The sequence below is a fragment of the Raphanus sativus genome, chromosome 3 (genome assembly GCF_000801105.2).
Source record: "Raphanus sativus cultivar WK10039 chromosome 3, ASM80110v3, whole genome shotgun sequence".
Taxonomy (NCBI): domain Eukaryota; kingdom Viridiplantae; phylum Streptophyta; class Magnoliopsida; order Brassicales; family Brassicaceae; genus Raphanus; species Raphanus sativus.
The window spans coordinates 1055933-1071348 of record NC_079513.1 but is presented as its reverse complement, the minus strand read 5'-3'; the positions used below and the strand labels follow the sequence as shown (position 1 = coordinate 1071348).

Sequence of the window (15416 nt, the reverse complement as noted above, 5' to 3'; positions counted from 1 at the left end):
CAAGTGTTTCGGTTCTTGTTGCACTATCTAAGCAGTAAACTTGATTTGAAGCCATTTTGTTAGGTATGGAAGCTGTTGGTTTGCTGATATTTGTTAGTTATGTTACTGGAGAAGCCGTGAAAAAAAAAACACAAATGCCAAGCTTTTAGAGGATATAGTATGAATACACTACTTGGCGTCTTTATTTCAAAGGCCACTGCTGCGTCCTGGAGTTTTGCATTATTAGATCTTGTGCTTCTCTTATGGCTGAACTCGCTGCATGCATCACCATTTTCTTAATCTACAATGCATTGATAAGACATATATGTTAACATTAGCTGAAACTAGACCTCTTTCTTCTACCTTCAACATTGACCTTCAGAAATAAAATAAAACATTGACGTTCAGAACAGACAGTGTGAGATATTGAAGTACCTCTAATCTATTTTCGCTGTATCTGTGGTCTTTTGGGAGTCTCCGGATCTCTTGTGTTAGCCTAAGGCATTCTTCTACACTCTCAGGAGCAACAAAATCTAGTGCCACCTTTATGCAAGACTGTAAACAGTTTCATACTTAAGATCCCTAACACTTGAGCCATAAACCATGAGATGTCGGAACAAAAGACTGGTTGCTTACCTGTATATTTCTCACTTGGTGGGGACAACCTGCAGGGATGAAAACAGCTTCACCTAGGTGTTGTACAAATGTCCATGGCTCAATATCTGCATATGCAAAATAAAAACTTATATCGACTTTTCTCCGTAGCAAAGAAAACAAGTCAGCTTGTCAATCCTAACAAGAATCTTACCGAACTCTTTCTTCAACTGTTTCTTCTGGCTTTCATTCAAGAACATACTCTGGTCATGAATTGGGTGGATAACCTGAAAATATAAACAGAAGCATAAATTCCAGATTTCTCTCAGATACTAATCATTTACAAGAGTGATGTCGGTGATGATACTTACAGATTCCACAGGTTCGTTGTAGAGATGATGAAACTCATGCTTGTGTCTTTTCAAATACTCAGCAAGTTTTGGAACATCCTCTCTTCGAAAGATGTCCCACACAGCACCACCATTTGAACTCTCACTGGCATTGCCATTAGTTTCTTTTGGAGCATCCAGTTTATGTTCTTGTATGGACTCCCCACTTGTACCCACATTACGTTGTGGAGGGCTTTCCTCTTTATCCCACGGGGGAGTTGAAGGAAGCGTTGGCATCATTAGTCCATCCTCACTTTGGTACTGGGGAGATAATCTCTCTGTCTTCAAACTTTCTTCAACCTCAAGAGCATCGCATTCCTTTAAAGCTTCCCCATTCTCTACTTCTTTCAGTGACCTTTTTTCTGTCTGTTGTTGACCAACGTGTTGTTTACGCAACTGTGATTTTTTTACAAGTTTGTATTGCCAGGGAGGTATATCCACTTCAGTTGTGTGTGTCAGCACATTAACCTAACACAAGTCAGTTTCAGTTAGAAAGTACAAATCATTGGTTTACGTTTATAACTCATGGCACACTGCACACTTACCACGTCAAAAATATCACAATGTAGTTTTGTCACAGAATCTCCTCTATCAAGCTCTTCAGGGAAACCGTAGGCAATGTATGTCTTGGGCCCAAGATCTGGTTTCAAGGATTCTTGTGGAAGCCTTGTTGCGAGATTCAAGATACCTGACTTTGGGTCAGTGTAATCAAAGAAAGGTAACGCAGAAATAAACTCAGCGTTATGCCTTGGAAGCCGCTCTTCAAATAGAGTTGATGGAGGCCAATCTTTTAATTTCAACATGAATGGCATACCACTGCGATCCTGGCGGCCTTTCAAGTAGCCTTGAAAAAACTGATGAATATTTATGTCAACCTACAAGCGAAGGGATGGTGATAAGTATACTTTTCAAAATATTGTAAAAGACAGAGAATGGAGTTGACTGACCTCACACCAGTCCAAGCAATCCAAAGCTTTCACGCTGTTCGCACCTCCCTTGCATTGAACTTTTGGATTCATTTCCCTGCAAGCTCTCCACATAACCATTGGCTCCCAACTTAGTCCAGACGTTTTCTCGAGAACATTTCTGACTATCACAGGTTCCGCCTTCATCCAATGCGACTGAAAATGAGCAATATCTTCTTCAGCCAAATCAACAGCATTTGGGGAGAATAAGAAGTTATCATGACCATTCTTCCTAAACGCCGCCTGCCTTCTGATGATGGAATCAGACTTTGCAGTGCATGAGAAACATTCATGAGTAATATCCACATCTGGTGGCTTAAACTGCATAGTAACTTTCTCTGCATTGGTTATCAGTTTTTCAATCCAACCACATTCGCATGAGCGTCTCAACTCCAGTGTTGACATACCACAACAACCAACACACTCTTTTGGAGGACATGGAATGCTACCGTCTGAATTGAGCTTCCAACTAGAGATATCTTGATCACAGAAGCCCTCTCTTAGTTCCTCGCAGCACGAAAGGCATACATCGCATGAACATTTCGGACAGCTTCTGTGAAAATTGGAAATGGATGTGCGGCAGAGGTCACTGCCATACAAGTGTGAAAAGATTGTAAGCAAAAAAGGGAATACAGAGATCACTGACGTACAATGCACCATTAGAAACACAGAAATAAAATTACTTAGTGATATCATAATCTCATCAGCCACTTACACCAACAGAAACACCATAATCATTCTTCCAGGCAAATATGGTTTCTTTATTGTTCCATTGATATATTAACTAGATAGATCGGTGATAATAGCTACAGAAGAGTCTCTATTCCTATTGCTTATTTGCAGTGGATACAAGAAACAGTATGAAAAAACTCAATAGTGTTTGAAATTTACCAGATAGATGGGTATCACATCTTCTCGGTGATAATAGCTACATAAAAGTCTCTATTCCCATTGCTTATTTGCAATAGATACAAGAAACAGTAGTAGTGTTTGAAATTTACCAGAATATGCGTTCATTTATGCCAGCTCCGCTCCTAGTAATATCAGATTCAGTCACAGGGACTCCTAGAATAACAAAACAGGGTTTGTGAGTGGCAAGCAGGAACAAGGAAGAAATGAGAGGAGAGCAAAAAACAAGTGAAGATCCATACATACCTCTAATAGCTGATTCAATCTCTAGTTCACGGTTCTGCTCTATAGAAACATCCCTAAGAAGTGGAAGAAGTTTAACTAGTAGGTACTGCAACTGCTTGAGCTTGACATTAGCGTCCTTTTCACTTGGTCTCTGCTGAGATTCATTCAGATACAATCCAAATGAAGGAAATATTATTAGACGCAAACAAATCCAACTGGTTGAACCTCTTTACCTTGATGGGAAGCAAAGGTAGACGCAAACAAGCTTTGCAATTGCAATTCCCCAAACAGAAAGGACAGGCAGCTTCAACTTCCTCAGAGGTTCTCTCAGGATACCTATATATATATATATTAGAGAATTCAAGATTCACATGACTTCAATCGTTCTAGTGTTCAACAAGTGAAAAACTTTTACTATTTCTTGATGCAGTCACAGCAATAGCGCTTCTTGATACATTTAGAACAGAAGACAAGATCAGCCTTATCCGTTAAGTTCTTACACTGATGACAAGTCAAACCCACATACTTTTTCGCTCCATCATCAGAGTTTTTATTATCCTGCAAAAGCAAAACAGCCCTCTTTTCAAATTTCAAAAAAAAAAAAAAAAAGACTTCCAAAAATAGAAGTAAATTCAAGAAAATAAAAAAAAAACCTTGTTGGGCGTAGACATTACTCTCACGCTCCCTCCTCTTTCAGTAGATGGCTTCGAATCCTCTCCACCGTTAGATTTGTTTCCTCTTCCTCTCCCTCTTCCTCTTCCTCTTCCTCTTCCTCTTCCTCTTCCTCTTCCCTGGCCCTCAGAACTCGGAGATTCTATGCTCACAGCATCTTCAGATCTAAGGTCTTTCAGCCTATCTGAGTCGTCGGAATCATCTGATCGAATTCTCTTACAATCATCTCCACCGTCAGATTTTCTCCCTCTCCCTCTTCCTCTCCCTCTTCCTCGGTTCTCAGAACTTCCTAGGCTTACGGCATTCTTTCTTCTTCCATCATCATCGGAGTTGTTATTATCCTGCAGAAGCAACACAAGTATCAGTTACATTTCTTCTTCTCAAAATCCAAAACAAACATTTCCAAAAATACAACTGTAACGACCCGAATTCTGGTTTCGAAAATTTTTAGCCGGCTAAAGCCCAAGCATTACAAGATGGCCATATTTTTGCCCATAAATAATCAACTCCAGCCTTGGTTTCTCCTCCTGCAAAGAAAAAGATAGAAGTTAGAGAGAAAGAGCTAGAGAGAAGTGAGAGAAGAGAAAGTGTGAACCTTTGGAGAAGCTGAGCCACCAGAGCTCGCCGGAGCCACCACACGCCAAGACCAAGCCAAGCTCATCACCACCGTTCGTTGTAGTCGGTAAGCGTCGGAAACCGCCATGCATTTGAGTTTAGTTTCGTGCGTTTAGTAAATCGTCTATAACTTTCTAACCGTTGCGAATCTCGTGCATGCAAACCCACCATCGTGTTCCTCTCGTCGAGACGAATCCATAGCCACCAGAATCGTCGCAATCGGAGCTCGGACGAAGCCGTACGAGCCCTCCAAAGTTTCGCCGGAAATCGCATCCGCCACCGCCGGACCACCGTTATCCGCCGCCGGACCACCGCTTCTCCGACGCCGGTCCGCCGCTTATCCGCCGCCGGACTGTCATCGCCGCCGGTAAGCCTCCGCCGTCGCCGCCGGTGATCGTCGCCGGTGACTCGCCGGTGACTCGGTCAACTCGGCCGAGTCAACTCAGCGAGTCAACTCGGTTGACTCGGTAAACCGGTCGGTTGACTGGTTTGACCCGGTTTAAATTAATTTAGTTCGGTTAGGGTCGGTTAGGAATAAACCGGTCGGTTATGTCAAATTGATTTCTGGTCAAGGGTTGACCAGATTGACCTTTGACCAGCGAGTTGACTTTTCCGTAAACCTTGACCATAACCGTTTTCATCCGTTCGAAAGGCGTTCTGACTCAGAATTTCATCCTGGTTTCAGATTTGGAGTCTATTTTATCAGTGGGAGTTCATAGATACCACTTCTCTTCATTGCTAAGGTGAGGGCTACTCCGTTTAAATCCCGAGCTAGTTTAGTACTGCTATTATGAAAAGTTTAGTTTCGAAACATGATAATCTCTGTGAATCGAGTCTGTTTGAGTTTGTTTGAGAGTCTTGCGTGTTCATAATTGTTATTGATTGTTAAACCGGAACTAGGTTAATAGAGGATTCAACGGTTGTGTGAAATGATTGATGCTGAGAACTGTCATATATATATGTATATATATAGTTATATAGTAGGGACTATGTGATTGTGCGGGGGTTCGGAGATGTCTGAGCTATCGACGCAGCGGGTGTTTGTGCGGGGGTACAGAGACGTTTGTACTATCGACGCAGCGGGTGTTTGTGCGGGGGCCCAGAGACGTCTGAGCTAGCGACGCAGCGGGATTTGTGCGGGGGTACAGAGACGTTTGTACTATCGACGCAGCGGGTGGTTGTGCGGGGGTACAGAGACATACTGTACTAGCGACGCAGCGGTTATCTATATCCTTATGAGGAGATGCGTGGTGCAGAGAGTAGCTGTGTACTATAAGCGCATGGGTTGTAGTTGGATAGTTCTCTAGTCGCTTGTTGATTGTTATTTGTGGTGTAGACACCGTGTTTGTTTCATGCTAGAGCTAGGCTTACATAGTCGTAGTGCTATGTACTGAGTCAGTGGTTTGCGGTTTAGCATCCCATACCTCACTGAGCGACTCCCCTGTTGCTCACCCCTCTTTCTTTCCCCTTTCAGGTGAGACCGATGAGCAGGAGTGATCATATCGGACTAGTGCTACTATTTGGGCTCGTGGGCTTTATCGTTTATCGTTTTATCTTTTATCGTTATTGGGCCTTCAGGCCTTTGGACTTCTATCGTTTATGTTATTTCTTATTTCAGCCTTCGGGCTTATATTGTTATCGATATTTCAGATGTTTATTTTCGGGTTTGACTTTATGGTATTGTATTTGACTTTATGATATGACGTGGATTTTATTATCCGTATTATTATTATTATTTCCGCTGCGCTACTATTTATTTATCTCGAATTATTTTATCATTATTCGCCAGACGCGGTCGCGTCAGGTTTTGGTATCAGAGCCGTGTTCCGTCCCGGCTCCGACCCGGGATGGCGATTTCTGGAGACTCGGTTTTTATTCGGTTTTAATCGGTTTTCAAATATTTATGGGGATATGGGGATTTTAAAAATAAGAAAAAAATAGCACCTTTCCGTTCGATATCACTCCTTTAATTGTTGGATTTCGTCAGAAGTTAACTCGTTGCCTTCATTTCAGATGCCGCCGAGGAGAGCTACCCGTGCTCAGATCGCTAGAGATGCTAGAGAGGCTCAGGATGCGCATGTTCAGCCCGCAGTTCCGCAGCCCGTTGCTCCGCAGATTGATCAGGATGCCGTGAGACAGATGATTCAGGAGTCAGTTCAGCAGATTGCCCAAGAGGCAGCCAGACAAGCCGCTCAGGAGGCTGCCCGGGTAGCTGCTCAGGAAGTTGCTCGACAGATGGCTGCAGCTCAGCAGGTTCCGCAGGGTCCTCAGATTCATGTGCAGCAGGGTCCGCAGATTCATATGCAGCAGGTTCCGCCAGTTCAGGTTCAGCATGATCATCAGGTTCCAGCTCAGCAGGCCCCAGCGCCACAGTATCCGCAGGTTCCTATTCAGCCAGTTCCAGGGGTCTTCCAGGTTCCACCACCGCCGCCTGCTTTTCCAGTGCATGTACCCGAGGTTGATGAGACATTTATCAGGGTGTTGTCACAGATGAAGTATGTGAACTTGGAGCATTTCAGTGGTACCACAGACCCTACACTTGCTCACGATTGGAGGCACAGTTTGGATAAGTGTTTGAACACTATCTCATGCCCACCAAGGCACAAGCTTAGGATTGCTGAGTTGTATTTGCGCGGAGATGCAGCAGTGTGGTGGGATGGAGTGCGAGTGATGCACCACGGCGAGATGACTTATGAGGATTTCATGTATGCATTCAACAAGAAGTATTTTCCAAGAGAAGCTTTGGATGAGAAGAAGAACGATTTTGAGAGTTTGAGGCAGGGTGGAAAGTCTGTCAGAGAATATGAGCATGAGTTTCGCCAGCTTCACCGATTTGCGGGTAATGGTATGGATGAGGAGGATCTTATCAGGAGGTTCTTAAAAGGGATGCGAGTAGAACTTCACGGTAGGTGCAGTATGGTCACCTATACCAGTTTGGAAGATCTGGTAGAAAAGGCCGTTGTGCAAGAGAAATGTATTGCAGCGGAGCAGAAGTTCAACAAGGCAGCTCAGCATAAGTCTGAAGGAGCTTCAGAGTCACAGAAGAGGACATGGGATCAGCCGAGTATCCAGTGCCATAATTGTGGATTGTTCGGGCATGTTTCTAGAAATTGTCGAAAGCCACCAGTTACCCAGTTTATAGCGCCAGGAGCACCAGTAGCAGCAGCAGCAGCTAGGAACTGTTATGGTTGTAACCAGCCAGGTCATATCTTCAGAGATTGCCCTAGGAGGGGCAATGCAGCGCTTCCACCACCACCGAAGCGCCTAGCCATCGTTCCACGTGTGTTCACGGTGGGAGATCACCAGGGAGCTGAGCCGATAGCGGGTATGTATCTTTATCATACTTGTTTGTGTTAAGTATTTGTTGTGGTCTCGTAATTATCTGTGTAGTTAGCAAAAATCTCGTGTAGTTCGGTTTTGCTTAGAAGTAAGTTAGCTTGCACCTTGTTCGACATGGAAGCTTCCCACAGATTTGTGAGTTCACATATGGTCAAGTCTTAGCATTTTTGGTGTATCTTTAAAAGAAGACAAAGAGGGTTTGAGAGCAATCAGTATTCATCGCGATGTACCAGTTGCCTTTCGAGTATTAAGATGGCACCATATGAAGTCCTTTACAACAAGTTTTATTACATACCGCTTTGTTGAAGACAAAAGTGGGGGAGCGACGTGAGGTAAAAACCGCAATGGGTCAAGAGATGGTAGAGCAAATGGACGTGATCAAGTTTGGCCTTGGGAAGGCCATGACCGTGAAAAGAAGTTATGCATGTATGCATCGTAAGGATTTGGAGTTTCATGCCAGTGAATGAATATACCTAAAATGAAGACATTTTAAGGAGGAGCTAAGACACGGAAGTTGAAGAAGCTTAAACCGAAGTACATGTTATCATATCTTATTTTTGGAGCGGTTTGGAGCAGTTCTTAGAGATTGGATTTATCAACAGAGTTATCAGAATTTCAAGACGTGTTAAATGTATCTATTATGAAGAAGTCGAGAGAAAGTCAGAGCTTATTTTCCAGCTGTGCCAGATGACCTTAAAGAGATTGTAAGCATCTTCTCGACCAGTGAAGATTTCGGATCACCAAGTAAAAGCATTTCAGAGAATAAAACTGTGTTTGTCAGAGTTCGTTGAGAGAGAGACGAAGTTCAGGAGAAGACCTCAAAGAGAGCAGATTGGGTATCCGGAGTTTGTTACAATGATATTGGACATGTCAACTCCATATTCGAATTCGGGGACGAATTCCTTGTAAGTGGGGGAGAATTGTAACGACCCGAATTCTGGTTTCGAAAATTTTTAGCCGGCTAAAGCCCAAGCATTACAAGATGGCCATATTTTTGCCCATAAATAATCAACTCCAGCCTTGGTTTCTCCTCCTGCAAAGAAAAAGATAGAAGTTAGAGAGAAAGAGCTAGAGAGAAGTGAGAGAAGAGAAAGTGTGAACCTTTGGAGAAGCTGAGCCACCAGAGCTCGCCGGAGCCACCACACGCCAAGACCAAGCCAAGCTCATCACCACCGTTCGTTGTAGTCGGTAAGCGTCGGAAACCGCCATGCATTTGAGTTTAGTTTCGTGCGTTTAGTAAATCGTCTATAACTTTCTAACCGTTGCGAATCTCGTGCATGCAAACCCACCATCGTGTTCCTCTCGTCGAGACGAATCCATAGCCACCAGAATCGTCGCAATCGGAGCTCGGACGAAGCCGTACGAGCCCTCCAAAGTTTCGCCGGAAATCGCATCCGCCACCGCCGGACCACCGTTATCCGCCGCCGGACCACCGCTTCTCCGACGCCGGTCCGCCGCTTATCCGCCGCCGGACTGTCATCGCCGCCGGTAAGCCTCCGCCGTCGCCGCCGGTGATCGTCGCCGGTGACTCGCCGGTGACTCGGTCAACTCGGCCGAGTCAACTCAGCGAGTCAACTCGGTTGACTCGGTAAACCGGTCGGTTGACTGGTTTGACCCGGTTTAAATTAATTTAGTTCGGTTAGGGTCGGTTAGGAATAAACCGGTCGGTTATGTCAAATTGATTTCTGGTCAAGGGTTGACCAGATTGACCTTTGACCAGCGAGTTGACTTTTCCGTAAACCTTGACCATAACCGTTTTCATCCGTTCGAAAGGCGTTCTGACTCAGAATTTCATCCTGGTTTCAGATTTGGAGTCTATTTTATCAGTGGGAGTTCATAGATACCACTTCTCTTCATTGCTAAGGTGAGGGCTACTCCGTTTAAATCCCGAGCTAGTTTAGTACTGCTATTATGAAAAGTTTAGTTTCGAAACATGATAATCTCTGTGAATCGAGTCTGTTTGAGTTTGTTTGAGAGTCTTGCGTGTTCATAATTGTTATTGATTGTTAAACCGGAACTAGGTTAATAGAGGATTCAACGGTTGTGTGAAATGATTGATGCTGAGAACTGTCATATATATATGTATATATATAGTTATATAGTAGGGACTATGTGATTGTGCGGGGGTTCGGAGATGTCTGAGCTATCGACGCAGCGGGTGTTTGTGCGGGGGTACAGAGACGTTTGTACTATCGACGCAGCGGGTGTTTGTGCGGGGGCCCAGAGACGTCTGAGCTAGCGACGCAGCGGGATTTGTGCGGGGGTACAGAGACGTTTGTACTATCGACGCAGCGGGTGGTTGTGCGGGGGTACAGAGACATACTGTACTAGCGACGCAGCGGTTATCTATATCCTTATGAGGAGATGCGTGGTGCAGAGAGTAGCTGTGTACTATAAGCGCATGGGTTGTAGTTGGATAGTTCTCTAGTCGCTTGTTGATTGTTATTTGTGGTGTAGACACCGTGTTTGTTTCATGCTAGAGCTAGGCTTACATAGTCGTAGTGCTATGTACTGAGTCAGTGGTTTGCGGTTTAGCATCCCATACCTCACTGAGCGACTCCCCTGTTGCTCACCCCTCTTTCTTTCCCCTTTCAGGTGAGACCGATGAGCAGGAGTGATCATATCGGACTAGTGCTACTATTTGGGCTCGTGGGCTTTATCGTTTATCGTTTTATCTTTTATCGTTATTGGGCCTTCAGGCCTTTGGACTTCTATCGTTTATGTTATTTCTTATTTCAGCCTTCGGGCTTATATTGTTATCGATATTTCAGATGTTTATTTTCGGGTTTGACTTTATGGTATTGTATTTGACTTTATGATATGACGTGGATTTTATTATCCGTATTATTATTATTATTTCCGCTGCGCTACTATTTATTTATCTCGAATTATTTTATCATTATTCGCCAGACGCGGTCGCGTCAACAACATTCGCAGAGATGATTCAAGAAGAATAAAAAAAAAACCTAGGCTCACCCCATCGTTGTCTTTCTTCCCCGTATTACGTTTCTTGACATATCTCGGCTCTGACTCGTCGGAATCATCTGACCTAATTCCATTCTCCTTCGTTTTCTCCATAACTCTCTCACTCTCACTATCGCCCGTCTCTCAACTTTCGAACATCAGACGGCAGCGTTCTGTATTATATTAAAACAGTGACGTGGTGGATATAATTGTAAGATTACAAAAAAATAGGGTATATCTATCTATATTCTTTTAATATTAAAATCAATTTAGAACATAATCACAACTTTGGACTCAACTTAAGTCCAGTTAAAACTTTTTTTAAAAAAATATACTACATAATTAATACAACTACTGCATTATTATTAAGCCTAACAAATATATATATTGTTGTTTTATTCATAGTACTTTATACTTTACTTGAGGTTTTACCGCGCTACGCGCGGTTTGTTTGTTTATAAAACTTATGTTTATTTAATGTTAAATTTAAACATCAAAGTTTAATTATATCATTTATTTGTTTTTATATAAATTTGAATAGTTATAATGAAATGTTTGAAAGACTGTAATTTTCTTTTTGAAATAGCATTAATTTATATTTTAATACTCCCTCCGTCCCACTTTAAGTGATGTTTTAGGATTTTTATTTTGCCCCATTTTAAGTGATGTTATCACTAATCTAGGTAGAGTTTAATATGATTTGAATTCTATGACCAATTATAAAATACTGTACTTTTTTATTATTGGTTAAACTAGTTTTATTTAATGTATTTTTATGTTACCAAGATAAACTACATAAGAATATGTGTTTTCTCAATCTATGTGAAATAACCTAAAACATCACATAAAGTGGGACAGGGAGAGTATATATTTTAGATGTACGCATAGTTAAAGTTTATATTAATCATTTAGTAATCATGCTTAACTATTAAATAAAATATAAAATAGTATATATTTAATATTACCTCTATTCCCGAAAATAAGATTTTCTAGAATTTTCGCGTTTATTAAGAATATAATAAATGTTTACAACTTAATTTACTATTTATTTTTCTATACACTTCCAATAATTATTCACCAATAAAATTTAATCAATTCAAATATTCACAATTACAAAAATAAGTTAACTAATTTTGTTATTACTAATTAATATAAGTTAATGTTGATTAAGATTCTATTATAAAACGAAAAAGAAAATCTATGCTATTTTTATAAGTCAAGAAATAGTCATGCAATAGTAAATATACAAAAAATATCCATTAAACATCAAATGACAAAACCACCCACATAGAAAAGTAGATTGGAGATGCTTTTAGAGGTTATTGTTCAGCTACCAAACCAGTAACCTTGATTTCAAGCCATCTTGATAGAATATGTAAGGCTAGTTACTGGAGAAGCCGTGAAAAGTACAGATGCCAAGCTGCCAGAGATAATATGATTACACTTGGTGTCTTGATTTCCAAGGTTTTGAGAACCTAAACCCATTTCCTTCTAGTCTACAACATTACTTACAGAATCGCCAGGCTGTTTCACAAGCACTGATAAGCCTTTTAAAACAAACCTTCAGAGTCTCTTCTTTGCATCACTGCGTCCTGGAGTTTTGCATTATTAGATATTTTGACTCTCTTATGGCTGAGCTCGCAGCATGCAACACTACTTTCTTAACCTACAATGCATGCAGGTTCACATTAGACTCTTTCTACCTTCATAAAATGACGTTCTGATATAATGAAACATTAAAAGTACCTCTAATCTATCTTCGTTGGATTTGTGGTCTTTTGGTAGTCTCCGGATACCTTGTGTTAGCCTAAGGCATTCTTCTACACTCTCAGGAGCAACAAAATCAAGTGCCACCTTTATGCAAGACTGTAAATCGTTTCAGTTTTTAGTATTACTAACACATGAAAATGAGATGTCGAAACAAAGAGGGAATATTGAACCTGTATGTTCCTCACTTGATGAGGACAACCTGCAGGGATGAAAACAGCTTCACCGAGATGCTGCACAAATGTCCATGGCTCTATGTCTGTGCATATGAAAAGCCATACATGTAACCCTTCAGTCCTTCACCATAGCATAGAAGAAAAATTAGCTTTTACAATCCAAACCAAGAATCTTACCGAATTCCTCCTTTAGCTGTTTCTTCTGTTTTTCGTTCAAGAATATACTGTGGTCATGAATTGGGTGAATAACCTGAAAATTTAAACAGAAGCATTAATAAATTCAAGATTTCTCTCAGATACTAGTCACTTACAAGAGTGATGTGAGTGATGATACTTACAGATTCCACAGGTTTGTTATAAAAATGACGAAACTCATGCTTGTGCCTTTTCAGATACTCAATAAGTTTTGGAACATCCTCTCTTCGAAATATGTCCCACACAGCACCACCATTTGAACTCTCATTGGCATTAGTTTCTTTTGGAGCATCCAATTTCTGCTCTTGTATGGACTTTGCAATTGTACTCACAACATGTTGTGGGGGACTATCCACTTTCTCCCACGGGGGAGTTGAAGGAAGCGTTGGCATCATGAGGCCATCCTCCACCGTGGGATCATCTTCATTTTGGTACTTTGGTGATAATCTCTCTATCTTCAAACATCGCCAATAAAATTCTCACAAGCAAACGGTTCGTTTATCACCGGTACATCCGTCTTAGGATCATAACCTGACTCTTCCATAGGATCAGCTCTTTGAATGTTAGCGCAGACACCTTAAATTTACGCAAACTTTCTTCAGTAAATTATGCATAAACATGGATGGAGCTTATTGCAATACCTTTTGAAACAAATACTTTATCAGCTTCTTGTGACCCAGACGGTTTCAAACTGCTAGTTGATGGTTCTCCCAAAAGACCGTCGCATTTCTTAAAAGCTTCCTCATTCTCTTCTTCTTTCAGTGACTTGTTTTCACATTCGCAAGCTTCTGTCTGTTGACCACCGTATTGTTTATGCAACTGGGTTTCTTCATAGCGTTTCCGTGCTTCTTTTATACGTTTGTATTGCCGAGGAGTTATATCCACTTTAGCTGTGTGTGTCAGCACATATACCTAACTCAAGTTCACAGAGCAATTAAAACAGAAAAACATGCCAGTTCAGTTTCGTTATGCTGTCTATCAGGAATTAAGAAAGTGTGAGAATAAATTGGGACACGCACCGTGTCAGAGATATTACAATGCAGCTTTGTCACAGAATCTCCTCTATCAAGTTCTTCAGGGAAACCGTAGGCAATGTATGTCTTGGGTCCAAGATCTGGCTTCAAGGATCCTTCAGGAAGTCTTGTTGCGAGATTCAAGATACCTTTGGGTCAGTGTAATCAGAGAAAGGTAACGCAGAAATAAACTCAGCGTTATGCCTTGGAAGGCGCTCTTCAAATAAAGTTGATGGAGGCCAATCCTCCAACTTCAGCAATTCTGGCCAACCACTTTGATCCATGCGGCCTATTAAGTAGCCTTGAAAAAACTGATGAATATTGATTTCAATCTACAAGAGAAAGGGATGAGAATGAGTATACTTTTCAAATATGAGAATGGGTATACAAGTTCATTACATGACTGACCTGACACCAGTCCAAGCAATTCACCGCTTTCACGCTTTTCGCATCTCCTTTGCACTGAACTTTTGGATTCATTTCCCTGCACGCTCTCCACATAACCATTGGTTCCCAACTTAGCCCATATGTCTTCTCGAGGACATTTCTGACTATCACAGGTTCTGCCCTCATCCAATGCGACTGAAAATGAGCAATATCGTCTTCAGCCAGATCAACGGCATTTGGGGAATATAAGAAGTTATCATGACTAGCATTCTTCCTAAACGCCGCCTGCCTTCTGATGATGGAACCAGAGTTGGCATTGCATGAGGAACATTCATGAGCAATATCCACATCTGGTGGCTGAAACTGCAGAGTAACTTCCTCTGCATCCGTTATCAGTTTACTGACCCAATCACATTCGCACAAGCGTTTCAACACCAGTGTTGAAGTACCACAACCACCACGCTGTTTTGGAGGGCATGGAATGCTACCGTCAGAATTAAGCTTCCAATTAGAGATATCCAAAGGAACGCTGGAGTCTTTTCCTTGACCTGTCCTTTCTGCAATTTTCTGCTTGCGGAAATGCTCTCTTAGTTCCTTGCAGCAAGAAAGACATATATCGAATGAACAATATAGGTTCAGACAGCTTCTGTGAAAGTTGGCAATGGATGTGCTGCAGAGGTCACTGTCGTAAAAGGGTGAAGAAACTGTAAGCAAACAAGGAACCACAGAGATGTTTATAAAAATAACATAATTGTGGTAAAGGCACCAGCAATAGAAACACGGAAATGAAATAATAAGATCAACCACTTACACCCAAATAATTCCCCCAACGTAACTATCGTTAAATAGAAACATCTTCTGGTGAACTTGGTGACAATAGCTACATAAGATTCTCTCTTCCTATTGCCTATTTGCAACGGATACAATATATAATGTAAAAAACTAAGAAAAATCAAAGTTAAAAGTTTTACCAGTAAATGCGTTCATCTATGTCAAGTTTCCACCTAGTGATATCAGACTCAGTCACAGGGATACCTAGAAGAATAAAAGAGGTTAGGTGAGAAAATGAGAGGAGTGCAAAAACAAGTGAAAACCCATTACCTCTAATAGCGGATTCAACCTCTAGTTCACGGTTCTGCTCAGCATAAATATCCCTAAGAACAGGAAGAGCTTTAACTAGTAGATACTGCAACTGCTTGAGCGTGACATTAGCGTCCTTCTCACTCG

General features: G+C 41.6%; 2 protein-coding genes and 1 pseudogene across 8 annotated transcripts; 1 reads left to right on the top strand and 2 right to left on the bottom strand.

Moving 5' to 3' along the window:
• Positions 1 to 56: 56 nt before the first annotated feature.
• LOC130509827 (lysine-specific demethylase JMJ27-like) lies at positions 57 to 10813 on the bottom strand (annotated as a pseudogene).
• Positions 4141 to 10545, top strand: LOC130509828 (uncharacterized). 7 transcript variants are annotated; one of them, XR_008943760.1, is made up of 6 exons: positions 4141 to 4415; positions 4550 to 4715; positions 5034 to 5091; positions 5823 to 9175; positions 9494 to 9551; positions 10283 to 10545. XR_008943760.1 is itself a non-coding variant. In XM_057006030.1 (4 exons), the coding sequence occupies exons 3-4, from the start codon at positions 6362 to 6364 to the stop codon at positions 10303 to 10305; spliced, it is 1335 nt and encodes a 444-aa protein (XP_056862010.1). In that variant the 5' UTR covers positions 4141 to 4715; positions 5034 to 5091; positions 5823 to 6361; the 3' UTR covers positions 10306 to 10545. The 7 variants fall into 7 exon arrangements, 2 of the variants coding, with proteins under 2 accessions (XP_056862010.1, XP_056862009.1); XR_008943763.1 differs by having other exon boundaries at positions 4538 to 4715; XR_008943761.1 differs by having other exon boundaries at positions 4141 to 4715; positions 5823 to 8875; positions 9010 to 9175.
• A 1022-nt stretch (positions 10814 to 11835) lies between the features above and the next one.
• LOC108844797 (lysine-specific demethylase JMJ27-like) lies at positions 11836 to 15287 on the bottom strand. Its single transcript, XM_057005978.1, is given in 11 exon segments — positions 11836 to 12317; positions 12398 to 12517; positions 12592 to 12677; positions 12772 to 12844; positions 12933 to 13144; positions 13431 to 13701; positions 13809 to 13954; positions 13957 to 14134; positions 14211 to 14871; positions 15161 to 15224; positions 15284 to 15287. Coding segments are annotated over 11 exon segments (1899 nt in total). The 3' UTR covers positions 11836 to 12233.
• Positions 15288 to 15416: the final 129 nt, after the last annotated feature.

Excerpts from the sequence above, each read along its gene's own strand:
- LOC130509828 (XM_057006029.1), top strand. The coding sequence starts at position 6,362 with ATGCCGCCGAGGAGAGCTACCCGTGCTCAGATCGCTAGAGATGCTAGA.